The sequence below is a fragment of the Sesamum indicum genome, linkage group LG11 (assembly GCF_000512975.1).
Source record: "Sesamum indicum cultivar Zhongzhi No. 13 linkage group LG11, S_indicum_v1.0, whole genome shotgun sequence".
NCBI classification, from domain to species: Eukaryota; Viridiplantae; Streptophyta; class Magnoliopsida; order Lamiales; family Pedaliaceae; genus Sesamum; species Sesamum indicum.
The window spans coordinates 12,695,731-12,723,275 of record NC_026155.1 but is presented as its reverse complement, the minus strand read 5'-3'; the positions used below and the strand labels follow the sequence as shown (position 1 = coordinate 12,723,275).

Below are 27,545 nucleotides of genomic sequence, written 5' to 3'. Positions count from 1 at the left end.
GAATGTAAGAAAAATATTTCTTTTGGGTTAATCTGCAGAAAGATACAATTGGGTAAACTTTGATTACTATGATCTCAAATAAAAAATTTACATGGTAATATAAGTAATGATTTTTACCATTATTTCCTTGTCTAAGATTGAACAAACTTATTCAGCTGGTCATCCTTAACCTACGCACCAGGGCAACTTGCATTTGCTTTTAAAGTTTTCCTCTTATCTTTACCCTGGGGATCGCAAGAGAGAACAAGGAGTGTTTAGGAAGAACAAGAATGCTTGAGATAACGCCACAAACCAACTGCAGATCTTTATTAGAAGGTACATACACCAAGATTGAAGTAATTATGGCAACCGGAAAAAAAAAAGGAATTATGGACTAAGTAAACACTTCTCTTTCCAATCCTCTCTTTCTCATGATACAAAGGTTCACGTGTCATTTACAGAAAATTGGTTATCATGGAACCAGGTCCAGTCGAGTTGAAGCTCATCTGGCAATATTTTTTCCTGCACGATCCTTGTCGTTGCCTGTCTCTCCTAACCATTCTTCCAGTTTTGCTTCTTGATCAGCCTTAAACTCATCGTAGTTCTCGTATAGGGAGAAAAATTGTTGATGAGACATACTTTTACTAAGTTGGGATTCTTCTTGGAGTTCTCTTCCCACTTCACTTGACAATGGCAAATCTTCTGTCTCTGCCTCTGGTGTAGGTGGAGTAGGACCACCAATTGCACTCAGGAATGGAGGAGCATGATCAGAGGAAACGTTCTCGCCTTTTGATTGATATGCTTCTCTTGGTTCTACTTCAGGCCACTTGAAACTGTTAGCTGTTTGCTTTGCTGATTTCAAAACACTGGATAGGTAACCAGTACTCTTATCATTATCCTGCCGTGAATGAACTGCATTACGACCCCATGTGGCTGGGGACCAGGAGCTCGTTCGTCCAAGAAAGCCTGTTCTGGAGTTATATATTAATCCTCTTTTTGGTTGTGTTGAGGATATGACGGAAAGGGATCTCTTAATTTCTCCAATCATTTCATCAGCAATTGGTAAGCCGCATTCTTTCATTGATCTCACCATTGTAATAGAATCCTCAAGATCTTCTGTGTGCAAGGTTGTCTCATGGGATTTTTCAACAACATTATTCTTAAGATTGATAACGTTTGGCGCTGCGTTCTGGGTGTGCTGCTGAATATAGAAAAGCCCCACAGAGGGTTCGTTTGCCACAAATTTAATCATGTCTGCCAAATCTTCAGATATTTCCACGAAACCATCAACCGTGGAAAAATCATTCATCTTTTTGAAGGGAACTGGCTCCTCATCACTGGATAAACCAATGGAAAAAATGTGTTTCAATTACAAGGACAAAAGAAAGCAAGAGATCGAAATGTTTTCAGGTAAATCTCTGCATAGGACAACACTCTTGAAATACAAGAAATCACTATAGTAATATCAATTTTTATATTCTAAGAAAACAGGGCAAATTCATTGGAAAAAAAGAGTTAGAAAGTTGGAGAAGTTTAAGAAATGTGCTAGATAAAAAGTCAAAAGCTCACATGTCCATCGTTACTGGCATTTCACATATTGCACAAACAAATTGGCTTTCCACTGATGAGAGTAATAATTAACAGGGAGTGGCATAAACAGAAGCCTTATGTAACCTTTTTTTCCTGTGATGAGATTTATGGATTAATATATCAAAGTTGAGGAACATAAGGAAGCAAATAAGGATATCCAAAAGGTGGATCAATGTGTTGGCCCAAAGGAAGACATATATGTCCTGTTGTTCAGAAGCTCAAGCGGTACTCTACTTTCACTGTCAAAACATGCGAAACAAAGTCTGGTACCATGTGAACCTGGATAAGAATTGGAAATATTTTCCGGGAATGCATTGTATTGTCTTAACAACTCCAGATGATCCCATGATATTTTATATATGAAATTCGGCAATACATAGAGCGAGGAACTGGACATCACCTAAAAGCAGTATTCAATTTTATTTCTTTCAACCAACCGAACACTATCTCCCCAGAAAGAAAATACACTCTTGCTGAACAGTCTTGTAAGATCAAAACGAGGAAGTAAAACAGTTTGAAGTACATCTTACTTGAACATAGATCACACATCCAGCAATAAGCTAATCTTGCAGAATTATGCCCACTCTAGCGCAAAACAAGATACCTGCAAAGCCAACTCAGAAAGAAGTCCTTAGCTAGCATTCTGGTACTTATTTCCAAACAAAAACTTCACAATCAACACTCAAAGTTCACGGATTTCAAAGTCTTTTGGGCTACATTTGGATTGAATGATTTGGAATTGAACGGAGGGTTTGGATAAAGGATTTCACATGAATGAATTTGATAAAAGATAGTTTAAAATTAGAACTAAAGGATTTGATAAGGATTAGAATCCATCAATCATGTGAACTTGCAGAATAACACAACATACTCCTTTTCCATTTTCCAAATGAAAATCTAATAACTCTCTAATTCTTTTCTCAAGTAAAGAGATCAAACACATTATTGCTATAAGTAACAATGAGTCAATAATCATCAATCATCAAATTCAAAACCAACTATCAATAACCGAAGTAGACGAATAACCATAAATATGGTCTGATTGAAAACACTTTGAGAAAGAATTTGGCCCTTGGATTTCAAAACTCCAAAGAAACTAAAAAAAATAAAATAAAAAGAAAAGTTCAGTTCCAATAACAGATATCCAATATCAAGAGCCCTTATTCATACAGTCAAAGTCAAAGCTTCTCACATTCTTGAATAATTACCCTGATTTACCAACCCTACCAAGTGTTTTAATTTCAGTGAGATTTTTATCTACACAAAGAAACTTAAAAAATAAAACAAAATTATTTTTATGCTGATTCAATCAGGGCCAGAAAAAGCTAATCCCATATTTCTCAATAATCTTTCACAACAATTATGAATCGCAAAATCAAAACAAGCCAACCCATCAAAATTCAGTGGAAACCCATCTCTCAAAAGACAATCTTCAGCTCATCACATATCAACAAAGGAATCAAGAAGCACAGAAAAATACACAATTGCGGAAAAGGGAAGTGGAACAAATTAAAACTTCAGGGGCGAAAGAGTCGCGAGAACTTACAGATACTCTATCCAGCTGAAATGGGTTGTCTTGTGTAGTCCATTTCCATGGATTTGTTATATACTGAATTTTCCTTTTCTGTATTTTGATGTGATGTCAATATTTGCAGCTTTTGATTTTGTCCCTTTTTGTTTGAGACGACTTCTCTTTTTAGGAGAGAGGTGTTTGTGTTTATCTTAGAACTCGAAATGCTATTGCCAGAGGAATCTTTCTGGTAGGACTGATTTGCCCTTGTGATTTTCATTCAGATAAATTTTTGAACATACTCATTCACATTTTGTCAAATTTAAAATGCAGTCCTATTAAATTGAGAAACACAATTACCACTACTTGAGAATGGTTCCATCTTAAATGTTACTCCACCATGTAGGGTTATAATGAATTTTATATGTGATATTTCAAATTTATTTTTTATAATTTTTTGCCTGTAATTTGAATATTTTATATCTTTCTTGTTCGGTGGAATTTTTTTTAAAAAAATAGAGAAAATTTCTTTTTATCTATTTCTAAGAAAATAATTATTTTTTTATCTATTTTCAAAATACAAGAAATTTTTAGTTGACTTTTGAAAACATAGAGGGGTAATATGCCATTTGGACCAAATTCGAGGTAAGACATCACTAATTACTTTGTCATTATTGCACTACTTTAAAGTAAAGATTGCCAGTGATAAGTAAAAAGAAACAAATTATTACAAATATTATTATCTTTTTTTTAATATTTTAATGCTTTTTTCTTTTTTTTTTTATATCAGACGAGGGCAGTATTTCAGTATTTTTATACTTTTTTTTTATATTAAGTGAGTAATATTTTACAAAACTCAAGAGATGTAATTATCAATTTTAATTTAATATAAATGTATTTGTAATTAGACAAGACTTCAAGGAGTGTGAATATAATTTATTGTCTCCATCATTGTAAATATCGAAATTAAAACAGAGAAAGTTAATTAGTTTACATCGAGTTACTCCTCGAATAAACACCAACAACCCATTATGCTAGCTGAATATAATCAAAATCTTACATAGTTGTTGAGAAGTATCACCGAACTGAATTTAGTATGTCTAGAGCAAGAAATATGTATTTTAAGAGCAAGATCTTGGATGTCGAGTCGAGCAAAACTTAGAGACAAAAGCTAGGACGAAAAAATATGTAAAAATAATCTAATAAAGAGTTAAAAACACGTAAACTTTATTTTATATGAAATTCACTTCTTAGTTGTAGACCAATAATAGATGAATTTTAAAATAATCATCTCCTTATATACCTACCATTTGAATTATTGCCATTTGTCATAATTATTCAACATTTCATGATATTCCAAAAAATTCATTACTTAGGCATTTATTTATAGAGCCTTTCTTGGGAAGTAGGGTGCCGAGGACAGGATTGACCATATACACTAAAGTTGCTCTGCCAGTAGCAATTTGCATCTGCGGATAGTGATCGTAGGGCATCCCGCGGCTTATCTTATGACAGACAGAGACAAAATGCTTTGATTTGCACAGTGCCTCTTTTAGATCCCAGCCGTCAATTTTTGGGAGTGGGATAGAACAGTCCCCATGATGAGAAATTATTTTGTTTTTGCTCCACTCGATGTACAACTCTTTCTTGATGTGAGGGATGTGTGTAATAACTTCTATTTTTATAATAAAAATAAATTATAAAAAATATTTATAAATAAAGTAGAAGTGAAAATTTGAAAATACAATTGCAAAATAATAATAAAGGATAATTATATTTTTTTTTTTGAATTTTAGTGGAATTACATGTAAACCTTATATGGTTTAAAAAATTATGTCTAGCACCTCTAAAGTTTGTTTCCGTTTAACAAATAAGTCCCCTCGTTAGTCAAAATTAATTGAATTTGCTGATTTTAATAAAAAAATTAAATAAAAATTGGTATTTACCCTCGATTGACTGATTACTAACTTATTACAGGTCAAATAATTTTTTGCAGACTAACACCTGTATACCGGTGAGAATATACCTTTTCATATGCATTAATGTGTGAAAACGTATGAGTATAACTTAGTCATTAAAAAATTATTTGACCTACAATAAGTTAGCAATGAGTCAATTTGGGGTTAATATAGATTTTTTTTCTTCTGATTTTTTGTTAATATCAACAAATTTAGTGAAGTTTGACTAACAAAGTGACTTATTTGTTGGACAAAACCAAACCTCAGATCCAAGAAATGTCAAGCATTATATGAAATAATCTTCCCGAGGATGGCAAAATGACATATTATATTTTTTCGTATGAATTTCATGATCTCTCATTCGATCCAGGAGAGGGGTTCCGCCTTCACCTATTGGTGAATTATCAATGGCGACCAATAGGAATTTCCGCTTGCCAGAGGTTAATAAAATAACCTTACAATGTCCATCCCCCACTAGGAAGAGGTTCTGCTGACTGGCGAATAAGAGAGGAACACTTTTGGCATTGATCAAAATTGTGCACTAGTATCCTTACACTTGTCTGACAGTAGACCAAGAATAGCTAGCTCACAGGGCCTTGCCTACTGAGGCTAGTTGGGCCACATAACATCCATTGTGAGTTTCCTTTAGGATGTGTAGTCCTTCCCAAGATAGGCATCGCAGCAAAGGGTGTGTGAACAAATTTTTATAAAGTTTATTACCAATTACTAGGAATTGAGTGGCTTGGGCTTTAAGCTAGGCTATCTCCCATTGATTTTCTGGGAGGAGCCCTCCGCAACAAGTTAGGATGGCTTGTACCCAGCCCCTCAGTTCGCCTTTCCTACACCCTTTGCCACTAACAAACGCTCATTTATTTTGTATGCTTTTCGCATTTTATGTGCACCAAGTGTCGAACCTGTCTAAAACTAGTCCACTCCATTGGAAGATGGATCTAACCCTCTTGCTAGAAAGGATTAGACCAGGTGGAAGAAATCAAAATCATTTTGCTCAATAGATTAGCATAATCGATTTCTACTCGTTCATAACTTGACTATACTTCAAGGAGAACTCAAAACCATGGAGAAAAAAAAAGGAAATTGTGTGGCTTATGGTGCTTGATATGGAAAGAGAGAGTTTTTGTGACATAGTGTTGTAGTGTGTTTAAAAGACTTAGGCTTTTAAATTTTCACACACCTAATATTTGGACAGGACTTGTTTTAATTTATCCAACAAATCAAACCCAATAATAATCTATTGGGTTTATTGTTTAATCCAATTAAATGAAGTTTTCAATAAAAAATCATGTGAAAATTTCATCCAATTAATTAGTCCAACTAATTAATTTAAGCACATCTCCACTATTTAATGGATCCAATCCATTAATTAGACACGCTGATCTACTAATTAATTAATGAATCCAATCTAAAAATTAATTAGGTCAAGCCTATTTTAAATTAATTCAATTAATTTAAAAGGCTAAGCCAAAGATTTTTTGAAAATCCAATCAATTAAATTCTTGAGCTATCCATCCAATGAATTATCACAAATAAATGATCCAATTATTTATTCTTCTCCAATTAATTTAATCCAATTAATTAATTCATTTTTTTCAGAATTAATTCTAGATTAATTTAATCACTTTCATTATGATTTGTGTATGACTCTTTACTTTCACCCTCAGCTAGAATTGAGTTTGTGACCAACAAAATTAATTAAATTCAATTTTATTAATTATTTATAGTTATACCATAACAAAAAATGCCCGTTACCATGGGTGACCATCTAGCAATGGTCCATGACACTAGAGACTAGGTGAATGTTGGCATGAACATTCGACTTTCATACTGGTAAGGTCTTACTATCAATCATGTTCCAGCCTTAGTATAGGGCATGGACTTGGGGGTTGGTTCTCAGTCCCTAATCGATCAATTGCTTTGGTTAAAGACTTTGAGAGTCTAACTATCTCATAGCGCATAGGAGATCTCACTATCACATACTGATACGGGGTAGATCCTTTCTTGAAATCCACCATCCTTGCTCATATTCCAACTGCATTGGACAAGACTTATGATAATAATGTCTTGTGACACAGTCACCGCTTCCCAGACCCTAGATACAGTCTTCATATGCCTGCAACTTCCATGATTTCTCAAGTCCGACGAGTAATCCTGCACTACCGAAATCGAAAATTTCAGTCGTACCAATCAAGCCCTTAAGGTTTTCATATGACGATTCCTGCGAGTCAGTTCAGTCAGTCGACTACTTTACTGACTAATCCACTAAAATTTTTTAGACGACCTATGTCTTCCATCAATGAAATACGACGCTATAATACTTAGTGCAAGTCTCTATAGGACTCTCGATGCTCTGCCTCAAGGCTCTTGACTTGGAACATTTCAATCGACTCTTAGAGGTTGGTTTCATAGCTGCCAACCTTTGCGCATCCCAACTCTACAGGTTTAACCTTTTGGTCTTTCTATTATGACATTAAAACATCGTTCGCCGTAAGTAGTAAGAACAACAAACACATGAGCTATTGGTGAATACTTAATCTATTCATCTAATCAATATTAATTTGATAAAAATTGACGAATTGAAAACAATCAATCTAATTAGTTTTCTGGTCACCTATTCTAACACTTAGTTCTCCAAGGGGGCTCTCGGACTAGAGCAATATTGTATGGTAATCCACCTGGTTCTGCAATCATTCAGTGCACTGGTTTTAGACAAGTGGTCGGCATTGGTATTTTCATCTCAAAGGGTTTGAATGAGTTGGAAACTCTCGAATCTTGATTTTTAGTCCTCCATAGGTATTAAATCATCTTATCCTCCTTAGCCTCCTTAGCCTCATAGGCTCCTTCAATCTGTTTATCTATGAGTGGAGAGTCTGAGTATACTATGAGGTGCTTTGCTCCTTCCTCCCAAGCTTTTTCTCAATCCCAACACGAGGGCTTTGTGATCAGCCTTATTGTTTGAGGATTTAAAGTCAAATTTAACTGTAAATTTCATATTATCCCATTTGTGGTAGGTGATAACTATTCTGGTCCAGTCCTTGGAGGGTGGTTGACCCGTCCATGTGTAGAAACCACACATCCTTGCCGAGAGAGGGATTTGTCATTTCAAAGATGAAATCAACTAAGGCCTGAGCCTTAATGGTAGTTTGAAGTAGGTAAGAGATGTTGTACTCGCTCAGTTTGATAGCTCATTTTATCAATATCCCTAAGGTGTTGGGTTTCCCAAAGGTTTGCTTCAAGGGTGATTTGCTCCTAGTCCACAACCTTAAGCCAATGCATTTTCGTTCTTTGCTTGAGCATAAACTGTTTTGGACAACAACATTATTGTAAATCATCTGAAAAAGTTTAACCAGATAATGAAGGAGTGAATTTTGTTTGAACTTGTACACCAATTCCTGTGCGGTACCATGGATGGCAGCAACCATTTGGACATCCCCATTCCCCTTCTGTAATGCTCTAAACGTGGGCTTCAACAACTGGAGTTTCTTAACTATCCCATATATGGCAATGCCATGAAATGGATGTTGCTAGATCTTTCCAATTTCTTGAATAAAACCCAAAGTCTTTGCCAAAAAAAATATCAAATCTAAACATAGATAGCCCTCACAGTAATTCCCCCCTTGCATAATAATGGGATAGTGATAAGATGTTCTTAAATGTGATCTTACATAATAGATATCAGCCCACCAACTCAACCAAGCATCATTTAGAAAAGCTCTATCTAATCTTTTCCACAAGCTTCTTGGTGTTTCACTTTGATTAAACCATGTAAACAAGAGACCCTTAACAGGAAGAGTTACAAGGCTTGCTCCAACAACACAATCTTGAAATCATGGCGAGACTAGATGCAGAATGTTGACCACAAATTTCTCTTTGGTCCAAAACTGTATTGAAATTCCCTAAAAGCACCTAAGGCATATCATCAATACTTTTAGCCAACTGGAGAATAAGTGGTCATAGCTCTTTGCATGCCCCTGCTTCATTGTCCCATAGAGTACTCCTATCACACATGTGGTTTGCATACTAAGAAATGTTACTCTAGATTGAACCAACTGTTCATGTAGGACCAAGGTTTCTACCCTCGCTTCATTTGCGTCCCATTCAACCCAAATACAATTGCCTACGTCTCCATAATCAGTAAACCAGTCCAATTGTGCATTACAGACTCCTGCATAGTCCTTTTATTAGTAGCTAAAACTGGAGTTTCTAGTAGACCACAAAATTTCAATTTAAACTCCTCCGTCGAGTCCCTGATGTTCCAGCAATTGGTTGGTATCATGACTCATCTTCCATGGGGTTACTTTGTTTAGGACCCCTTGAGGATTCACCTACTTTAGTATTTAGCTTAAGAAGCTGGAAATGGTTGTTTTTCCCCTTATCTAGCTGGCTTGAACATGCAAGGTCAGGACCATGTGGATCCTCCAATTTTTGTGCTTTAGGAACCTCTCCTACAGTGTTCGCTTTTCATGCCATGTGGCCCTTGCTAGTCACCCCTCCGTGACTATAGGGTGCTATGTCGTCAATTTTGTCAACCCCAATTGACTTCTACATTTGGATATTCTTTGCAACATACACATTAACAAGTTGCTTCCCTTGCAACTTGTACAATGGAAAAATTCGCCTGGGCATGATCCGAAGTTTTACATTTAATGCACTTACTAGGGATCCATTCTTACTCCACATCAACTCGGTGCCATGACAACCAAATGCTCAGGTAAGATAGCATCATTATCCAACATTACAAATACCCTTGCATAATTTAACGCGAATATGTATGCGTAATAACATATGGATACATTGGCCTACCAACACCACTTGCCACAATACTTAACCCATCATCCATCTATAGCTCCACTAGAAAGTGCTTAAGCTTAATTCATATAGGAACTTGCGTATGACAATGTTTCCTAAGAGTCATACCCGATTCCAACTATTGCAAACAATTGGTTGGCCTTGAAATAACCAAAACCCCACTCAATTACCTCCTCCATAGCATGGATCTTGTTAAATTGGAAAAAGAAAAAATGTAATTGATACCTCCCGAATTGCCGGCCAAATGGATAGGACAAATGCATTAAGCTGATAAAAGTACAACCTACGACCCAGAAAATACCCCACCACTGTTGTATCCCACCGTCTAGATCCTGACCTAATTATATCAATTGTTGGGTAGACTACTGTTAGTGTAGGTGACTAGAAAGCTAATTAGTTGGTTTTTTTATAATCTACTATTAATTATCTCATTTGATGTATATTAAATATCATGAATAAAGTTTATTCTTTTGTCATCTTGGTCGTGTTATATTATATTTTATTACTGCATTTTACGGACAAACCCCATAGTCCAGTTAAACCAATAAAGTTGGGTCGCGCATTTAACGGGGACTATAAAATCAACTATCGAGGGTTGGTCTAAAATATTCCAAGTCGAGAACCCTCAAGAATGGGCATTGAGTAGTTCTGTAGAAACCTGCACAAAATGATGCATTTATGTGATGAGGTTCGGCTTCAGGCCTAGTTGACATGTAATCCCACCACAGCTGTTGAGCTGGAGGAATTAGGAGATCCATCAACCAGTTAAACCCATCTAAACCTTCCTTCAGAGGACAAACAGGATTATCATAACCATCTGTGGGTAAATGAACCCTAGGATGATACAATAAACTTGCTACTGAAAGCATTCGCTCTGGCTTCTGGAGTGTCATCAGCGCAGTCGCGTCGATAGGGAGAGTGTGGAAGATCGTCATACCAAAACGTTTCTTCTCACCCGCCTTGCCGAAACGGCGACGACAATGACCCTTCCAAAACTGGAACCAGGGTCCACCCTGAACCTTTAATACTTGGAGGAGCATATCTTGAGATCTCCCCTACAACGCCGGGTTGCATTAGGAGAATAAGTAGGCCTTGTGATTAGCACATCATTTGGAATGGATTCAATAAACGGATTACCTCCTTGATCCACTGGGTGATGAGAAGGGCTTCACATCCCTTGCAGGGCTTTTTCTCCGTATTGAAAAGATTCCTGAAGAACAACAATTGGGTTTCGCGTTTTCATCAACGATGGACGTGTGGCGTCTATACTTTAGTGGGTCCTTGACAAGTGAGTTGTCAAGTTCACTAAATTGACACACTGGAGTATGATTAAAACTCCTTAGTTGTGATAGTATGAAAATTAGTCCTCCGACCTAAGGAGCCACATTATCTTTGTGTATGGGGTGGTTGTATATTATCCTGGCTATTGTGACCACAATATTGCATGGAAGCCGATAAGTACTGCACCAATATAGTCAGAATATACATGGAGGTTGGTGTGTTCCAAGAAGGAATTCATCACCCACCAAGAGATGATGACAATCTCCAATATCCTCTGGACTATGTTAATCTCTAGAAGTTTGTGGCCACTACTGTTGATCAAATAGTAAAATAGTTTCCTATATTGATTATTGAGAAACACAGTCAAGAGTCGATACACAGTTATCGAAGTCAAGTATGGGAATTGATTTAAAATTTCTTGCACTAAACTGTAATCAGGGTATAGCTCAATGGAAGAGTTGTATTTGTACGATATGTGCAGGTAACGGTTAGCATGAACTTCACCTATTCTTGCCATCGATAGTTCCTAGACGATCAACCATGATAATGGGTACTTTTGGATTAATGAGTTTATCAAGAGTGATTACTTGAATATGATTCAATTAATTTAGAGGAAGTTAGTTGCCAGACTAAATTGTATATATGATACAAGCTCAAGTCTAACTGAAGATGGACATATAAAGGATACACACAAAATACTACGACATGCTAGAAAATTAATTGGAGAATTAATTCGGATGGGAATTAATTTCTGAAGAGATAGAGGATTAATTTAACTGAGTTTAAATTAATCATTAGAAAACCAAAGTGTTAATTAACTGGACTAATTAAATATTTCAATTTTGAGATTAATTCATCTTAGATCCAAGAATTAAATAAAAAATTGACGTGAATTTAAAATTTTATTGGATCAATTAATTACTAATCTAAAGTCTAAGTGCATTTAATTCAAGTTGTGGTGAAGCCTCAAGGGGCCCTTAAGGGACCACAAGGATCTATCATGGATTAAAAGCCCTTGATTAAGGGTTTGTATCCTCATGAATGGAGTAGTTAACCTTTTGTGGGTGCTTGAAGGGTGTGTGTCTCTATATATTTCTCTGTCTCACTCTCTTATATCTCTCTTTTTCTTCTTCTTCTTCTTCTTCTTCAAAGAGTTATATTTCTTTCATTCTTTCTTAAGAGCTTGAAATTCATTCAAGGCTTTTTTTAAGAAACCTAGAGCACTTTCTACTTTGTTTTTGAAACTAGGACCTCCACTACTCTCAAAGAGGTATTTCTCCTTTGACTTGCATCAACTAGTTAGTGTGCAAATGCATGAATAGCCCGGTGGATGTGGGATATGATCCTGTTTAATATTTTATTTATCACTTTCATTGCTCAATGTACATTCCGTGCTTGTACCGACCCTTCAACCATAATTTCCCCCTTTTGCAATGTTGGAGCAACAAATATGAGAGTATGTCTTGAAAATTTTGAAACCCCCTAGCGAAATCGATCACCCATCTCTATTTCTTGCTGCAAGAGAATATTGGCAACAAAGATTCATGGACCTCTTTCCCAGTCTTGGCTTGGTCATTATCTTGGCCAGTAATGGTCATCTGCAAGGGGTCATGAATTCCTCCGAGTGCGGGTGAAAAAGATACCCTCACAGAAGATGTACCATTGAAAGACGATTCTCTAAGGGTAGAGTTAGTTTGGTCAGTTTGGTCGTGATAACCCTCCATGCATACCATATGATAAATCATAACATGGGAACTAGGGTGGAATGCACTCTAGGGCCTTGTGGATGTTCTTGTTCATGCATATCAACCCCTGCAATAACTATTTCCATCTTCGTAACTGTTCATTCGCGCCTTGCCTCCTACTTCACGAGCAGAAGATCAAGAATGGCAAAGGCATCAGTGTCCCCATGTTCTTGCCGGCCCAAGGAATTGCTAGAAATTAAACCTGAACTGATTCAATCACCCTCCTCGCCAGCCTCTTCCGCCAACTGGCCATGGCCTCCACCGTCTGACTTACTACTAGGACAAGGGTTTGACACCACGGGGGTGTGTATAGTGTGAAAGAGATGAGAGAATTTGTTCTCATAGTAATGGCTTAACATAAACTTATTTAATGTCATTGTTTTAACTGACAATCTGAATTTTGGCGAGTGTAGTAGTTACTCTAGGGGTTTTCCATTTAATAATAAACCAAAAATAAAATGAGAGAAAAATAAATTCCATGCATGCTATAAATGCTAATAACTATTTACTTATAAAAACAAAAATAAAAACTATTTTGCACTCTCATTGAAAATAAATTAGTATTTGGATCCCAAAACTGAGCTGGGATGGGACGATGGGTCAAGTTCGGATCCGAACCCATTTTATCCCAAGAAAGTAACAATTCAAGCAAAGGATAAACAAGAAAGAGAAAACAGAGTCTGGTTATGGCTTCTTCACTAATTCCCCACCAAAATTCTCTCTTCCAATTTCCATCTACTCTTCTTCACCTGCCCAGTACTCCATGTTGTGTGAACACATGCATTCCTAGTTTTTCTCCTCCAACACGAACTGCTTCTGATTTGCACCTCAAGCCTATGTACAGAATTCCAAGAGCTTCTTCTGAAGGTCATTTTCGTATATTCAACTGTTTCTGTGCCTATGCTTTCAGTGATTACATGTGTTTTACTTGTTCTTGAGTTCGTTTTTCATCTGGGCTTTCTCCAAGAATTAGTAATATGATGGGGTTGTAGAGAAGATCATGGTCTGGTTGCCTCTTCTTGGGGCTATTCTTGTTAATGTTCAGTACTTCAGAAAAGTATCAACATATGAGACCTTTGTGCCTATCTTTCTCTGTGGAACATCTTAAGGGTCTCTTAATTATTTGAAAAGGAAGAAAAAGAAGATATGATTCCTCATGTTAATTGTATTAGCCCTATGTCAAAACACTCATAAGCACAAAATTCTCCATAAAAAATGAATGGCAACATGAACTTTTAAGAACAAAGCTCGCTTTCCTTTCGCATCAGGGAGTCGCAAAAGTTCAGAAGTCGCGTTGCTCTTTCTTATTGTAGGTGGTTTTGGGCTATTATTATTGGCACAGAGGTTCTGTTCCATTTAACCCGATTCCTCATGACTAGATCTTGAGAGTAGTAGAGGAAGTCTTTTTCAGGTTTGCATTTTTATGCAATTTATTTAGAAAATCTATCACCTTTTTAAATAGCAGTTAGTACAAGAGAACTTGTCATCGTCAAGTAATTATTCATGAAGAGGGAAAATGTCTCAGTTTTCATAATTGACTGTGATAATAATCACAATCAATCGTATGAAACTGAGGTTCTTTTGATTGTGTTGTTATTTATCTCTGCAGAAGCATGTTTTATTCTATATCTCAGAGTATATGGGGTCTTTCATGTGTCTCTTAGGGTGCATTTGGATTGATGAATTTGGATTTGAGGGAAGAATTTCGAAAAAAAAATTTCAAATGACTTCATTTGGAAACAATTTTAAATCCATCAATATTCAACAAAACAAAGTATAAAATTAGAACTCAAGTATTTGAAATCCTTGAAATTTAGAATTATTCAAACAAATTTAAAGGATTTATTTTTAAGTCCTTCATTCGAAATATGCAACCTTAAGTCTTTTTAGTATGGGTGAATTTAGCATTTCATATATTCTCTTGTGGTGTAATCTGGTGAATAAGCTGAGGTTCTGTTTATCAGCAGAAATGGTTGCCCATTTGAAGCCTCAATTTTCTTGTACAGTTCTCTGACAGATTTTCAGGTGAACTTAGATCCTCTGACAATACCATGCTTCAAATATTTCTGATACAGAGTTTGTTTCCCTTGTCATAGTACAGATCTTCCTACTGAGTTGATAGAGGATTCCAAGTTTGTCCCCCTAAATTCTGAGGATCCAAAATATGGTCCACCTGTAAGTTCTGGTCAGTTCTATGCCATTTGTTCCTTACGTTGTTGTTGTTCTAACATTCTTACATTAAAAGAAAAGGCGATATTTAGTTCAAACAGATTTCAGAAGCACCTAGAAGTAGTTCATTGTGCAGATCACTTGTTTTTCGACACAAAATAAGTGGAAGTGGTTAGTCTGCTGATGGAATATAGTTCTATTAACAATCTACGAACTTTTTCTGTTCAGATGATTTTCATCATTGATTTTGGAGTGGGGCTCAGATTTCACAAAAACAACTGCAATGAAACTTCATTAATTATTTTACCAACACTGATGAACAAGCTGCACACTACCATCACACTCTACTCTATAAAATGAAAAGTCTATCTGAAATGATCTTTTTCAAGCCCCTTCGAATGTTGTACCTTATACGGGAATTTTGTGTGAACATGGAGTTTTGTGTCTGCATTTGTCAGGCTTTGTTGTTGCTGGGTTTCCAGGTGGGAGAGGCAGCAAAGGTAACATCTGGTGTATAACTGTTCTTTTCTGCACAAATCCAGACAATAGCTTTTAGATTCTTGTCCTCGTTACTCATACCCCTTGTATCATCATTTGGCCAAAGTCTCTAGTGTCAGTTCTGGTTTGTTATCATTTTTCTATCAAAAGTTCCCCTTATTTCGTGGAAAATCTTCCATGGACAAGATGCATGTGATTCTTGCCCCATTTGTTTCTATTACTCACATTTGACACTCTTGATTTACTGTAATCATGAACCTCAACCCAGTACTTAATAATGGATAGCACTCAGTTAGAGCTTGATAGAGAAGTGAGTTCCACAATCACCATAACTATCACCTACATTCTCTCTTTTTGCAGATACAAAGGCTTTTGAAGGAGTTGGATGGTGAATTTCTTGAGGTGAAATATTGATACCGGTTTCTGTGATTTACCAATGTTCTATCGTTAATGGTGAATTTTGGTAAAGGAATAAGAACTCGACTGGCAATGCTAAATGCATCACAACTCTTTATCCTTCCTCTTTGTTTTTTCGTTTTTCCTCTTTCCTTCACCAAATACAGTTACAGTAACACTTATAAATATAACTACATCCTTCATAAAAGTTTAATATTATGAAATTATAACAATCAAAGAGCTTGGATTTGCTTTATATTTGTATATTCTTTTCTCATTCTTTTCATTTCTTATCTTCTTTATCTTTGTATTATTTTCTATCTTATATTAATTAGTCTTTTGTGTTGCAAATGTCTGCTTAATTTATACAACTTTCTGAATGCACCTAACCTCATTAATTACCATCCAAATGTATGCTTGTTGGCAGTTGCAATAGTTAGCACGTCAAGTATTCATTAACCAGGGACCAACCTCTATCTCTGATGCAGTGATTCCTATTTCCCATGTTCTCCATTCTTCCAAGCGAGAAGGGCTGAATTCTTATTAATATGTTACTAATTCTGGATCAACATGTTCAAGAAAACTATGACATCCTATTTAAAAGAAGCAAATAATTAACGGTTTAAATTTTTGATGCAGGTGATTTTTTGTACTGAAGACATGATCAACCGTTCACTCTGGGAAGCAGTGAACACAAAACAATCCAATTTGGAATCATCTAAGGTTAGATTTGTAAACGGCTACCACAACATTCTTTAATCATCTCAAAGAGCTGAACCTCAAGGAAGTTTGCGAAGCAAATAGGAACGAAGATTAGGACCTGGAATATGAACTTTTTACTATGATTTACGCAGCGTCAATGACCCTTTTGATGACTTAAATTCCATACATGTTCTGATACATATTACGTAATTTGGTATTACTTTGCATTGATTCAGTCAATGTTATTCTGGACTAATTTTAGAATACATTTTGATCTCTCTGGGTAGTTCTGATTATAGTGATGCATGCTTATGACCTACCTTAATATGGTGATCGTGATCGTGACCATGACCGTTCTGCCTTGCAGGTTGCAACGTCACTTCCACGGATTTGCTTCCTATCTGGGCTTACTGGGGAGGAGATGATGATGTTCATTGACGCCTTTCCAGAAAGTGGTAATGTATATTTAGATATGGTAAACAAAATATGGTGACTTCTCCGCGTAAAAGTTCAGAACACCCGAAAAAATCTCATGATTTTGCTTAACTTCGTCTGGAGAATTCGAGAGTCATCAGATTATGGCGTTCTTACGTCAATGATGAAACTTAGCATTTGTCTTCTTCCATTCTCATGATTTCGCCTCATAATTAGATGAAACATTAATGTTAAAAAACAATCACCGTTCATTTTGTATACTGTCTTTATGGCATATTTCAAGATTCTCTAATAATGTCTTTGTTTCGATATCTCCTCCATGCAGGTCTGGAGCCTCCCGTCTTTGCAGCCCTCGTTCCAAATAGTGCTGAAAAACCTTTAGCAGAGTTGATAGACGAGATTATGGGGGACCATGAAATGCTAGTAAGTTTGCTTGAAGTTGTCAAGTGAAAAACGAAACGACATTCAGACGTTTCTAGCTACCCTTTTAACATTTGTATCCCAGCAGTTGCTGCTTCTCCTCTTATATGAGTTCTGTTACCCCATGCAGTCTGCAAGCGGAACAAGCTAAAGAAACGGGAAACGATTCTTGGAAGTTTGAGTGAGACAACTTACATTTGTTCGTGTAACATGCTCAGGCTGATGAAAAGCTTGAACAGGAATGCACGTACCAGCGTTTAAACGCATCGACTGAACTCGTGAAGATCTGTTTCATTGTTGAATCACTATTGTTAAGGCTCTTATATACGTTGGAAAGCTTGTGTTTCAAAGGCTCTACGGTGAAAATAAACGCGTAAGTATTAAATTATATCGGGCTATATTCAATAGATGGATTTGGATTTTGATGAATGATTTAGAGAAAGAATTTTAAGTGATTCCCATCTCTAAACAATTTGAAATTCATCCGTATTCAACAAAACACAATTCAGATATTAAAGTTGAAGGATTTAAATTTAAATTTATTTAAATAAATCAAAAAAATTTATTGTTGTTGATTTAAAATTCAAAATTTCAAATACATCAAATTAAAAATAATTGCTTGAATTTTATATGTATAGATAGGGTTAAATAGATGGGGTGACCGTTGAAGGGGGCAAGCGACAACGGGGCAAAGGGGATGGGACGAGAGTGTCGTGATGATGGTGACTGAAGAGGAGGGGAAAGGGGAGGAGGACTAGCGGTGGTGTGGGGTGGGGAGACGGGGCAACGATGACAGGACTGGCAGGGGAAGGGGAGGTGGGTGGTGGTGGCGGAGTGGAGGGAGGTTCTTTTTCTTTTTAGGCAGGGATTACAGTATTATATATAGGGATAATTATATTTATACTTTTTATTTATTATTTTTTTATATAAATTATTTTTATTTTTTAAAAAATTACAAAAACTACCTCTAGCAGTTTCTAAAATTCAAAAATACCCTTATTGACTATGTTAATTTTTAAAATAATTTTTCAAAAATAAAAATGCTCTTAAAAGTGTTTCTATAATTTTCAAAAGATTTTGTTGAATTAATATTTACAAAGATAAAGAAAAGAAAAGGAGAAAAGACAAAATAAAGAAAAGGGAGAGAATGTGGATGAGGGTAAGTTAGTGGCATCATATGCCCTTGCCACTCACCCACAAACTGTTGAGCCAACATGGCTATATATATATATATATATATATATATATAGATATATAAGTCAAGTTTATATGTGCTTGAAATTGCATATTTCTTAACCCAAAAAAATATATATATATACACACTCTTATGTAAAGTATATATGTGCTTGAAATTGCATATTTCTTAACCCAAAACAAAAAGAGAGAGCTTTACTCTTTTACCCGGAAAAAAAATGCAATTTATCGCATGTGATATGAAAAAAGAGCAAAAAACTTTTTATAAAAAATAAAATATATAGTAAATTACTTCCTGTGTTTTGAAAAAAGAAGTAAATTACCCCCTCTTCCTATTTAAACCATTGGTAGGAAGTAATTTGCTTCATTTTTTGAAACACAAAGAAATAATTTGTTAATTCTTTTTTATAGGGGGTATTTGCTCATTTCACATAACAAAGGGTTAAATTGCATTTAACACAAAAAAAAAAAAAAAAAAGCCTGAGGCGCAACTCGACTTCTCTTCTCACTGTGAGTTAATCTTCAAAACCGTTTCACTTATTCCCTTTAGTTCCGTCATAACTCTTGATCATAATTTTGGGTTATTTCACCTGCAATATTGTCTTCTTGGCATATTTTCAAACACTTTTTGCTTGGCATATTGGCTTCTATATTTTAGTAAAAATGTTCACAATTAGGATTTACTTGAGTTGCTTTTAATTGTTTTTCAAGTATGAATTTTGAGACATAAAATGATAGTCTTTCACCTTATATCTCTACTTCTAGAGTAGATTCAATAGACTCAATTTTTCAACTTCAGGACGACGGAACTCAATAAACTATGGATGATACAGTTCTATCTCCCACTTAAGTAATATTGACATGAGCAAAGGCATAACGGAGGTTGATAAACCTGAGGAAACTTCATTTGTCAAAGGCCAAAAGATAAAAAAAAAATCAATCGTTTGGTTAGAATTTAAAGATGTTAAGGATGCAGATGGCACTGTAAAAATCTCTTGTAACCACTGCAAGAACATGTTTATAAAAAGCAAAGGTAATCCAACAACTCAGTTGCACGGATACTTGTAACACTCTGCCAACCATCTTAGAGCAAAAGATATAAAGGAAAGAGAGAATTGAATGTAAACACAATTTGATTTTATACCTAGAAATGTTGACCCAGCATTGTATCCAGCTTTGCAAGATGGAAAGTCTGACATGGAAGCTATGAAAGAGTCACTAGCTCACTGGATAATGAAGTATGAGAAGTCTTTCTCTGAAGTGGAGGAAGAGGGATTTAATTTATTTTGTAGAAGGAAAATGCCTAAGTGGAGAGGAGTTTCAAGAACAATAGCAAGGACATATTGTGTCAATGTCAATGAGGCTGAGAAAAAGAAATTGAAGAATTTACTACTAAAAGTAGACAAAATTAGTCTCACGAATGATTGTTGAAAATAAAAAAATCAGAAGAGAGTATACGGTGATAACTGGCCATTGGAGCGTTCAAAATTGGTAGCTACAAAAATGTGTATTCAACTTTGTTCACATTCCACCTCTTCGTCGAGGTCTTCAGATTGCTAATGCTGTTTGGTGTTGCTTGAAAAATTGGGATATTCAAAGTGAAAGTCACACAATACATGCTGACAATGCTTCTGTCATTTGCTATCTGAAGATTTATGCATAGAGAAAGAAAAAGTTGCTTTGCAAGGGAAAATTATTTCATGTCAGATGTTGTGCTCATATTTTGAACCTTATAGCTCAAGATGGTATTTGTGAAATTAAAAACATCATTGAAGTGATATGTGGCAACGTAGAGTATGTTCGGCATTCAGATGCAAGACTTTTATTATTTTCTAAAATTGTGAAACAACTAAACTTGCTAGAAAGAAAGTTAGTTGATGATTGTCGAAAGAGGTGGAACTCTATATATGAGATGTTGTCTACTGCAATCAAGTGCAAAAATGTTTTTCCAAGATTTGCCACTAAAGATCCATATTATGATGATTGGGAAAAAGTTGAAAAGGTATGTTCGGTATTGGAAGTTTTCTGGGATGCCACTCATTATTTCTGGGAGTGACTACCCAGCTTCAAACTTATTTCTTAATGTTGTCAGCTTAGTAAAAGTGTTATTAGATGAGAAGTCATTGGACAATGATGGTTTTACTCGAAATATGGTTGAAAGAATGAAAATCAAATTTGACAAATATTGGGGTGGGACTAATTTGTTGATGTCAATAGAAGCCATTCTTGATACAGGGTGCAAGATGAAAGCACTTGAGTTTTATTTCCGTAAGCTTTTTTCTTCCTAGAAAGTAGAAAGGGAAATCAGCTTTGTATGCAAGTCCTTGCATGAACTCTATTTTGAATACGCGTTGATATATACTGATGAAGGTGAGTCGCGTGGACAAATGCAAAGGGGCAGTTATCAAAGTTAAAATACTAGTAATGTTGGAATATCAAGAGGTTGGTCTCAATATGCTGACTTTTTGGAGTTAGTTCAATCTACTCAGGCTAAAAAATCACAAATTTGATATGTATCTTAAAGAAAGTTGTCACTCATTCAAGAAAGACAACAAAATTGAGAAGGAATTTGATGTCTTAGAATGGTGCAGAGTTAATTCGACCAAGTACAAGGTCTTATCATTTATGGCATGAGATATTCTTGCTATACCATTCACTACTATTGCTTTTGAGGCTACTTTTAGTGTCAAAAGTAAAGTCATTGACAAGTAAAGTGGTTCATTGACTTAAGTATTAATGTGTGGAGGGATTGGTTGAAAAGTGTTTTGGAGTAAAGAAAAAGACAAAGGCATTATTTGACTGTGACTAATTTTTTTAGTTATATTATATAATTAGTATTGTTTTTCTTTTTTGTACTAAAATTTTGTGTATTGAATTGTAGAATAACAAGAAAGCGATACATGTAATCCTTCCAAGTGTTGAGGATGCTTTTGAAATATGATATTTTTTGTAAGAAAAATTCATATATGTTAGTTTGGGTTGAGTTATTTCTTTTTTTCTCGAGTAATCAGTTATTACATCCCTAACTATCTTTTTATCTCAAAATATATTTTTAACTATGATACAAAATGATTTTTATTCACATTGATGGTATTTTTTTCCCCATACTTTACAGGTACTTCAAGATCTTTACATATTTGAGTTGAAATTTGGTAAATATTGAGAGCACCCATGTATTGTTGATGCTTATGTATGACTGCAAAATTATAACTTTTTTAATTACTTGAATGGGTTGCTCGTAACCTACTAAATGATTGGACTGAAAGGGTTGTGAGATTTAGGTGAAGTAAATGTGTCGATGATAGTTTAAAAACTAACAGTATGTAACTTTGATTACTTCTCATTAAAAGATTGGACCTAATGATTTTCATGATCGTCAATTTTCTGTCTATCGTATTGCTTCTTTTTGGTCTTCTTGTAAATATTTTTTTCCTAGTTCTTATTTAGATTTGTGAATAATGGTACAACAATCCATATATTTTTTTAAATCCAAATATTTTAAGAAAAAAATTAATCGAGCTTGACTCGTGTTCATCGAGCTTGAGCTCACACCAACGAGCGCGAGCTCAAGCTTAGGTTCGTTTGCACCCTTAGTTCAGGCGATCTGCCCTGTCGGGCTAGTACATTACTCAACAACCATTATTTGTCACCATGATTTTGGTACTAAAGACATCATTAGAACGAGGACATTTACGAAAAGGTACCATCACATACATAGTCCAAAGGAAAAGCAAAAGGTTAGATGTCATGCGTGTTACAAATAGGGAAGAATGTCTAACATATCTTACACACTTTTAATTAAAACAAAATGTACTGTTAGCTCTCTCTACGTTCTTAGAAAAGCATGATGCCACCTATAATTTTAATTTTAGGGAAAAATGCAAGCAACTTCCTTGTGATATTGTAAATGAGCAAATTACCCCCTTATGAAAATAAATAGCAATTTACCTCCCTGTATTTTTAAAAATATAACTATTTACCCCCCTATGATTTTTAAAATGAAGCAATTTATCTCCCTGTATAAGGAGGTAAATTGTTTCATTTTAAAAAGTATAAGGGGGTAAATTGTTATATTTTTTTCATAGGAGGGTAATGTGCTTATTTTCAATATCACATGGGGATAAATTGCTATTCACCCTTTTAGTTTACAACTATCTCTAACTCAGTGTATTGTTACAGCAACTATGACTTCCAACATGAGATGTACTCCCAATTAATGAGAAAAACGGTGCAGTTCAAGAACGACAAAAGAATAAATGAACAGCTTGAAGCTGCTACAAGTATGCGTGTTCGGCATCCACCACAGAAGGGCTTTTCTCCATTATAGCGTTTAATGAAAGATCCAAGCATAATCGAGGGGAAAGGTTATGGTTATTGTCATGCGCAACATGGATACTTCGACATGAGTAGGCATTTCGATAAAATTATCTAATCAAAAAGCCCCTCATCGTGCCAGATATCAACCAAAAAGTCTACCATGTCCTGCAAAGTCCAGAGGAACGTTCTACTCAATTCAACAATATTTTCCCAAAATGAACCACATGCATGCGTGTCTTTGTTCTCGTTACGACTGTCTAAATGAGATGATTTCGTGCTATCCATGTGAGCCGTAGCCCATGTATGAGCCGTTAGATCAAGAATATATCATGAAGTAATTGATAGTGTTAGCATGCATGATCTAAACCTGTGGGTGGTGATGCCGGCACATGTGGACTTTTTACCCACATTGGCTTTCATTCAATAGAATCAATACTTATGTCATCATATGTTAATCCAACGGTTCACAGGTCCACATGAGTAAAAAACCCACACAAGCGGCATGGAATATTCTCTAAACCTTCTACCCGAGTTGGGCTGCTGCCCGCATGGATAGCATGTAACTTCCCACGGAGATGATTAAGAACATCTACACTAGTTGCATAGAAAAGGAATTTAAAACATCATATAGCCGAGAGCTGACTTACAGCTAAAGGAATTGGCTGAGGAAAAGGGTCGGTAGTCGAGAGCAGGTCTTCATATGTCGTGGACCAGCTGCAAGAACAATAATGAAACATCAGCATCTTTACAAAATACAACGTATAAACAACACATTTCGTTAGTTTTATTAGCTCAACGGAGAAGCATAACCCCATTCATACAAACAAAAGTCTAGAACTTGAAGTACTTTATAGTCGGATCCTTTGGCGTTCTCAGTGACTTCTGGGATGCATCTCCGACCCAATTTCTTCTGCTCTCATCCCATGCAATTGCAGCTGCATAATTCAGACATGTTATAGAACTGGAATTCTCGACTTTTGTATTTTACTGTCAGATACCAAAGAAAAAAAATGAATTTTCTATATCTCAATGGAAGATACAATAACAAGCGCAAAATTATGTTAAATGTTGAGTGGTCTCATGAACGGTCGGAACTACCTAACTTCACGTATTAATGCAAGTTGCCGCGAAATATACTGATTGAGAATGTGCATGGCAGATATTTTACTGGCAAACAGATACGAGAAGTTTTGCCATCCGTTTTTCAACGGCAGGTGGAAAAATTAGATGTAAAAATTATTCAAGTCCATACGGAACATAGAAAAGGCAAATCCCTTGTGACATACCGTATCTAGCTTAGAATTGATGGAGTGAATATACACCAGTTCTTGAAATCTTATGATCTTTGCAGCATCTATCATATACTCTACAAACAGATAATGAGTATAAGCGAGGCCTACCATGATTGACAAACACGGAGGTGTTTGTGCTACTCTCGGCTGGATTTTTTTGTTCGTAGCTAAGTGTGGAATTTTCCAGTGGTCTCTTCTCATTGCAATCGGAAGTTTTACCATTAACTTCCATCATTTCTTGAATAAAAGACCATTCCCCTTTAGAATACCTTCTGAAAATTGCATGCTTTAATCGTCACTCGAGGTTTCATCAAGTGTAGCTCTGCATATGAGATATTCTCTTTCGATTAAAGGAAAAAGAATGAATATGATAAGTCTCCAGATCCTTCTAGTGAAATGAAATGATAAAAAACTATAGCGGGAATCCTAGTACATAAAAATCTTAACCCAACCTTGATAGTGAGAGCAAGTGATCCAACTTTTACATTATCAGGATGAATTTTTTGAAATATCATCATTACCTTCAACGAATAATATCAGGTAAATTTATCCAATTGTCATGCTTGCATTCAAACTAACAACATAAGTATAAATTTAGTTTAGTAGCATCTTTGATCATAGCATAATCTATAGAACAGCGAAGCACCACAAGTTCAGTAAACAGTTAAATGCCTCCATTCAGATTTCGCAAACGAACTTCTTCAAATGGCAGAACTCGTACCAACAGCATCACCTGCAGAAGTGAGTAGACATTTACAGAAGCAAATAGAACAAGGAAACTGTACTTTAGAATATCCTAGAGCCCGTATTAGATCAATCTCACAATAAGTAGTGTTGGTCTTGGTACTGCTGAAATCAGTATTGATCAAAACTAATTCATACATTAAGAGAACAGAGAATTCAGCAATAATGCACTGTGTGTGCTCAATCTCTGACCACCTTAAAAACAAATACTCAGAGTGTCAGCAAAGTATATATTATTTAATCTTCGTTCCCGCTATCTTGCTTGCATTTGGAGGACTGAAGTGCAATCTTGGTTCGACTACCACTTTCTTTTATTTTTCTTTTCTTTCACAAGATTCACATACTACGGATTGATAGCTTAAAATGCTCATCTTGCAGGGCTACCCCCCCCCCCCCCCTTCACAACAATCTTCAGAGTTTAACACTTTCAGGTTGCTGTTCCTTGTTTACGGTACATTCTCGGACCATGTCAGTCCATCCTCCATCACAAATCTTTCACACACTTTCTTAATGCTTTGGATGATGATTCAATTTATACTCACGAGTACAGGACGCTGACTGATGAAATGTTACTAAAATCTCAAAACCATCACCAGGTCATATGTAATGTTACTAAAATCTCAAAAACCTGACACATACAACCAATGCATTCAAGAAAAAGAAAATATATATGAACTATAACAAGTGTCCTATAAGAAACTACATCTTATACAACCAAAAGCCAAATCTTTGCATCAGAATAACATGCGCAGAGTCAGAAACATAATCCAAGAAATCCAACTCAAAATCAAAAATCCAGAAAAATCCATTAATCTTCTCCTCCTCAAATCACTACTCTCCTCACCTACTCCGAATTAAAACTCAAAACTACAAAAGATTCACGCCCTCATTGACCAAGCAAGAAAACCAGAAAAAAAAAGAAAAAACCAGAAAAGTTGCATTCATATTCCCTACTAATAACCTAACTTCAAAACAAAAACCCACAAAAGAAAGCAAGAAAACAGGGGAAATTAAAAGGGAAACAAATAAAGAATGAATGAGCGAAAGATAATACCTTTAACGAGGAGCTTTGCTCCAATGGAAGCCAAGCGAAAATGGAAGAGAAAGAAAGAACCAACGACCAGAGAGGGCGTATATATAGAGAGAAAAAGAAGCATAATGTAGGCTCAAGAATATACAAAGTCATTTTTCTTGGTTTGGTGGCACTCTCTTCTCAGTTTCCCAAGTTCCTTGATTCTCTTTCTCTCTCTCTCTCGTTGACGTGTATTTTCGATTTATTGTTGGATAAAGCCTTTTCATTACCAGCAAATGACAGGCATGTGAAGATTTGCAGCTTGTATATGTAATAGAAAGAACAAAGAAGAGAAAGTATATAATATTGTCAACGTGCTGATTTTGTGTATCCAAAGACTGTGGCACGAGGGTGCAGTGACCTATCCATCACAGAAAGCTACATCATGCTTCATCACAAACCTTTTTTTTTTCCTTTTGGAACATACCATACTTTTGTGTTTAAGAGGGTTTGCTTTTTGAACAAAAACAAAATATTATATTAATTAGGATTAGTTACAAGTATTTTTCTGGAGAGTTGACATAATTATAAATACTTTTTCATTTATTTAAAAATTTATAAATACCTCCCTATATTTAAAAAAATATAAAAAAATTGGGGATGAGTTCAGATACATAATCTAGAAAGAATATTAGGTTATAAAAATATTTTAAAAAATTATAAAATATATATAAAATTATAATTTATGATTCAAAAATACATTTTGGTTAATTCATCATAAAAATTGAATGAAAACTTAACCGAATGGGCTCGTTGTTAGACGGGCGCTAAAATCAGGGGGTAATTGTAATTTTTTAAACAACAAGGAGGTATTTGTAATTATGTCAGACCTCAGGGGAGGTGGTTGTAATTTACCCTATTAATTATTACAGAACTCGTGCACGGTATCGGGAGATATGTTCAATTTAGTTCAAGACTTGATAATAAATATTTAAGAATACATGTTGATAACATTGAACAAAAAGTTATTTATACATAATGTTGTAGTTTTAATCAAAGTTATATGAAGGGATAAATACGTTCTACTCTCCTAAATTTGATGTAATTACAAGTAAATTCTCTATAGTTTGAAAAATTACATGTAGCATCCTTGAGGTTTGCTTTTGTCTAACAAATAACTCTATCCGTTAGTTAAAATTCATCCAATTTGATGATATTAACAACAAAATTAGAAAAAATAAAAATCTATATTTCCTCCCATTAACTTATTATTGACTTATTAGAGATCAAATAAATCTTTCTATGATCACATTACCCTCGTACTTTCTCACGAGTTAATGTATATGAGGTATACCTTTACCATTATAAAGGTAGACCAAAAATTGTTAGGGGAAAAGCATTTTCTACCATCTGATCCCCTGGATCCTCTAGAGTTTCATCGTCCTGGGCAACATGGAACAAGGCTTCAGGAAGCTCATA

At 35.3% G+C, this 27,545-nt stretch overlaps 3 protein-coding genes across 5 annotated transcripts; 1 reads left to right on the top strand and 2 right to left on the bottom strand.

The window, feature by feature from the left end:
• LOC105174188 lies at positions 274–3,268 on the bottom strand. The gene is made up of 3 exons (XM_011096211.2): positions 3,116–3,268; positions 2,100–2,173; positions 274–1,316 (listed from the first exon to the last, which is right to left on the bottom strand). The coding sequence occupies exons 2-3, from the start codon at positions 2,105–2,107 to the stop codon at positions 482–484; spliced, it is 843 nt and encodes a 280-aa protein (XP_011094513.1). The 5' UTR covers positions 2,108–2,173; positions 3,116–3,268; the 3' UTR covers positions 274–481.
• LOC105174187 lies at positions 13,513–17,932 on the top strand. Its single transcript, XM_011096210.2, has 8 exons — positions 13,513–13,754; positions 14,989–15,062; positions 15,515–15,556; positions 15,915–15,956; positions 16,590–16,673; positions 17,020–17,107; positions 17,413–17,510; positions 17,638–17,932. The coding sequence occupies exons 1-8, from the start codon at positions 13,574–13,576 to the stop codon at positions 17,656–17,658; spliced, it is 630 nt and encodes a 209-aa protein (XP_011094512.1). The 5' UTR covers positions 13,513–13,573; the 3' UTR covers positions 17,659–17,932.
• Positions 22,809–26,391, bottom strand: LOC105174185. Of its 3 annotated transcripts, none has more exons than XM_020697681.1 (6): positions 26,109–26,391; positions 24,763–25,043; positions 24,419–24,632; positions 23,866–23,953; positions 23,666–23,732; positions 22,809–23,183 (listed from the first exon to the last, which is right to left on the bottom strand). In XM_020697681.1, exons 3-6 carry the CDS (start codon positions 24,543–24,545, stop codon positions 23,130–23,132), a joined length of 336 nt encoding a protein of 111 aa, XP_020553340.1. In that variant the 5' UTR covers positions 24,546–24,632; positions 24,763–25,043; positions 26,109–26,391; the 3' UTR covers positions 22,809–23,129. The 3 variants fall into 3 exon arrangements, with proteins under 3 accessions (XP_020553340.1, XP_011094507.1, XP_011094508.1); XM_011096205.2 differs by having other exon boundaries at positions 24,957–25,043; XM_011096206.2 differs by lacking the exon at positions 24,763–25,043.

Coding starts and splice junctions, on each gene's coding strand:
- LOC105174187 (XM_011096210.2), top strand. CDS start 13,574: ATGGCTTCTTCACTAATTCCCCACCAAAATTCTCTCTTCCAATTTCCA. Junction 16,674..17,019: donor CCAATTTGGAATCATCTAAG/GTTAGATTTGTA, acceptor TCTGCCTTGCAG/GTTGCAACGTCACTTCCACG. Junction 17,108..17,412: donor TGACGCCTTTCCAGAAAGTG/GTAATGTATATT, acceptor TCCTCCATGCAG/GTCTGGAGCCTCCCGTCTTT.
- LOC105174185 (XM_020697681.1), bottom strand. CDS start 24,545: ATGATGGAAGTTAATGGTAAAACTTCCGATTGCAATGAGAAGAGACCA. Junction 23,733..23,865: donor CCAAAGGATCCGACTATAAA/GTACTTCAAGTT, acceptor TTGTTCTTGCAG/CTGGTCCACGACATATGAAG. Junction 23,184..23,665: donor CTCAGCCAATTCCTTTAGCT/GTAAGTCAGCTC, acceptor TGGACTTTGCAG/GACATGGTAGACTTTTTGGT.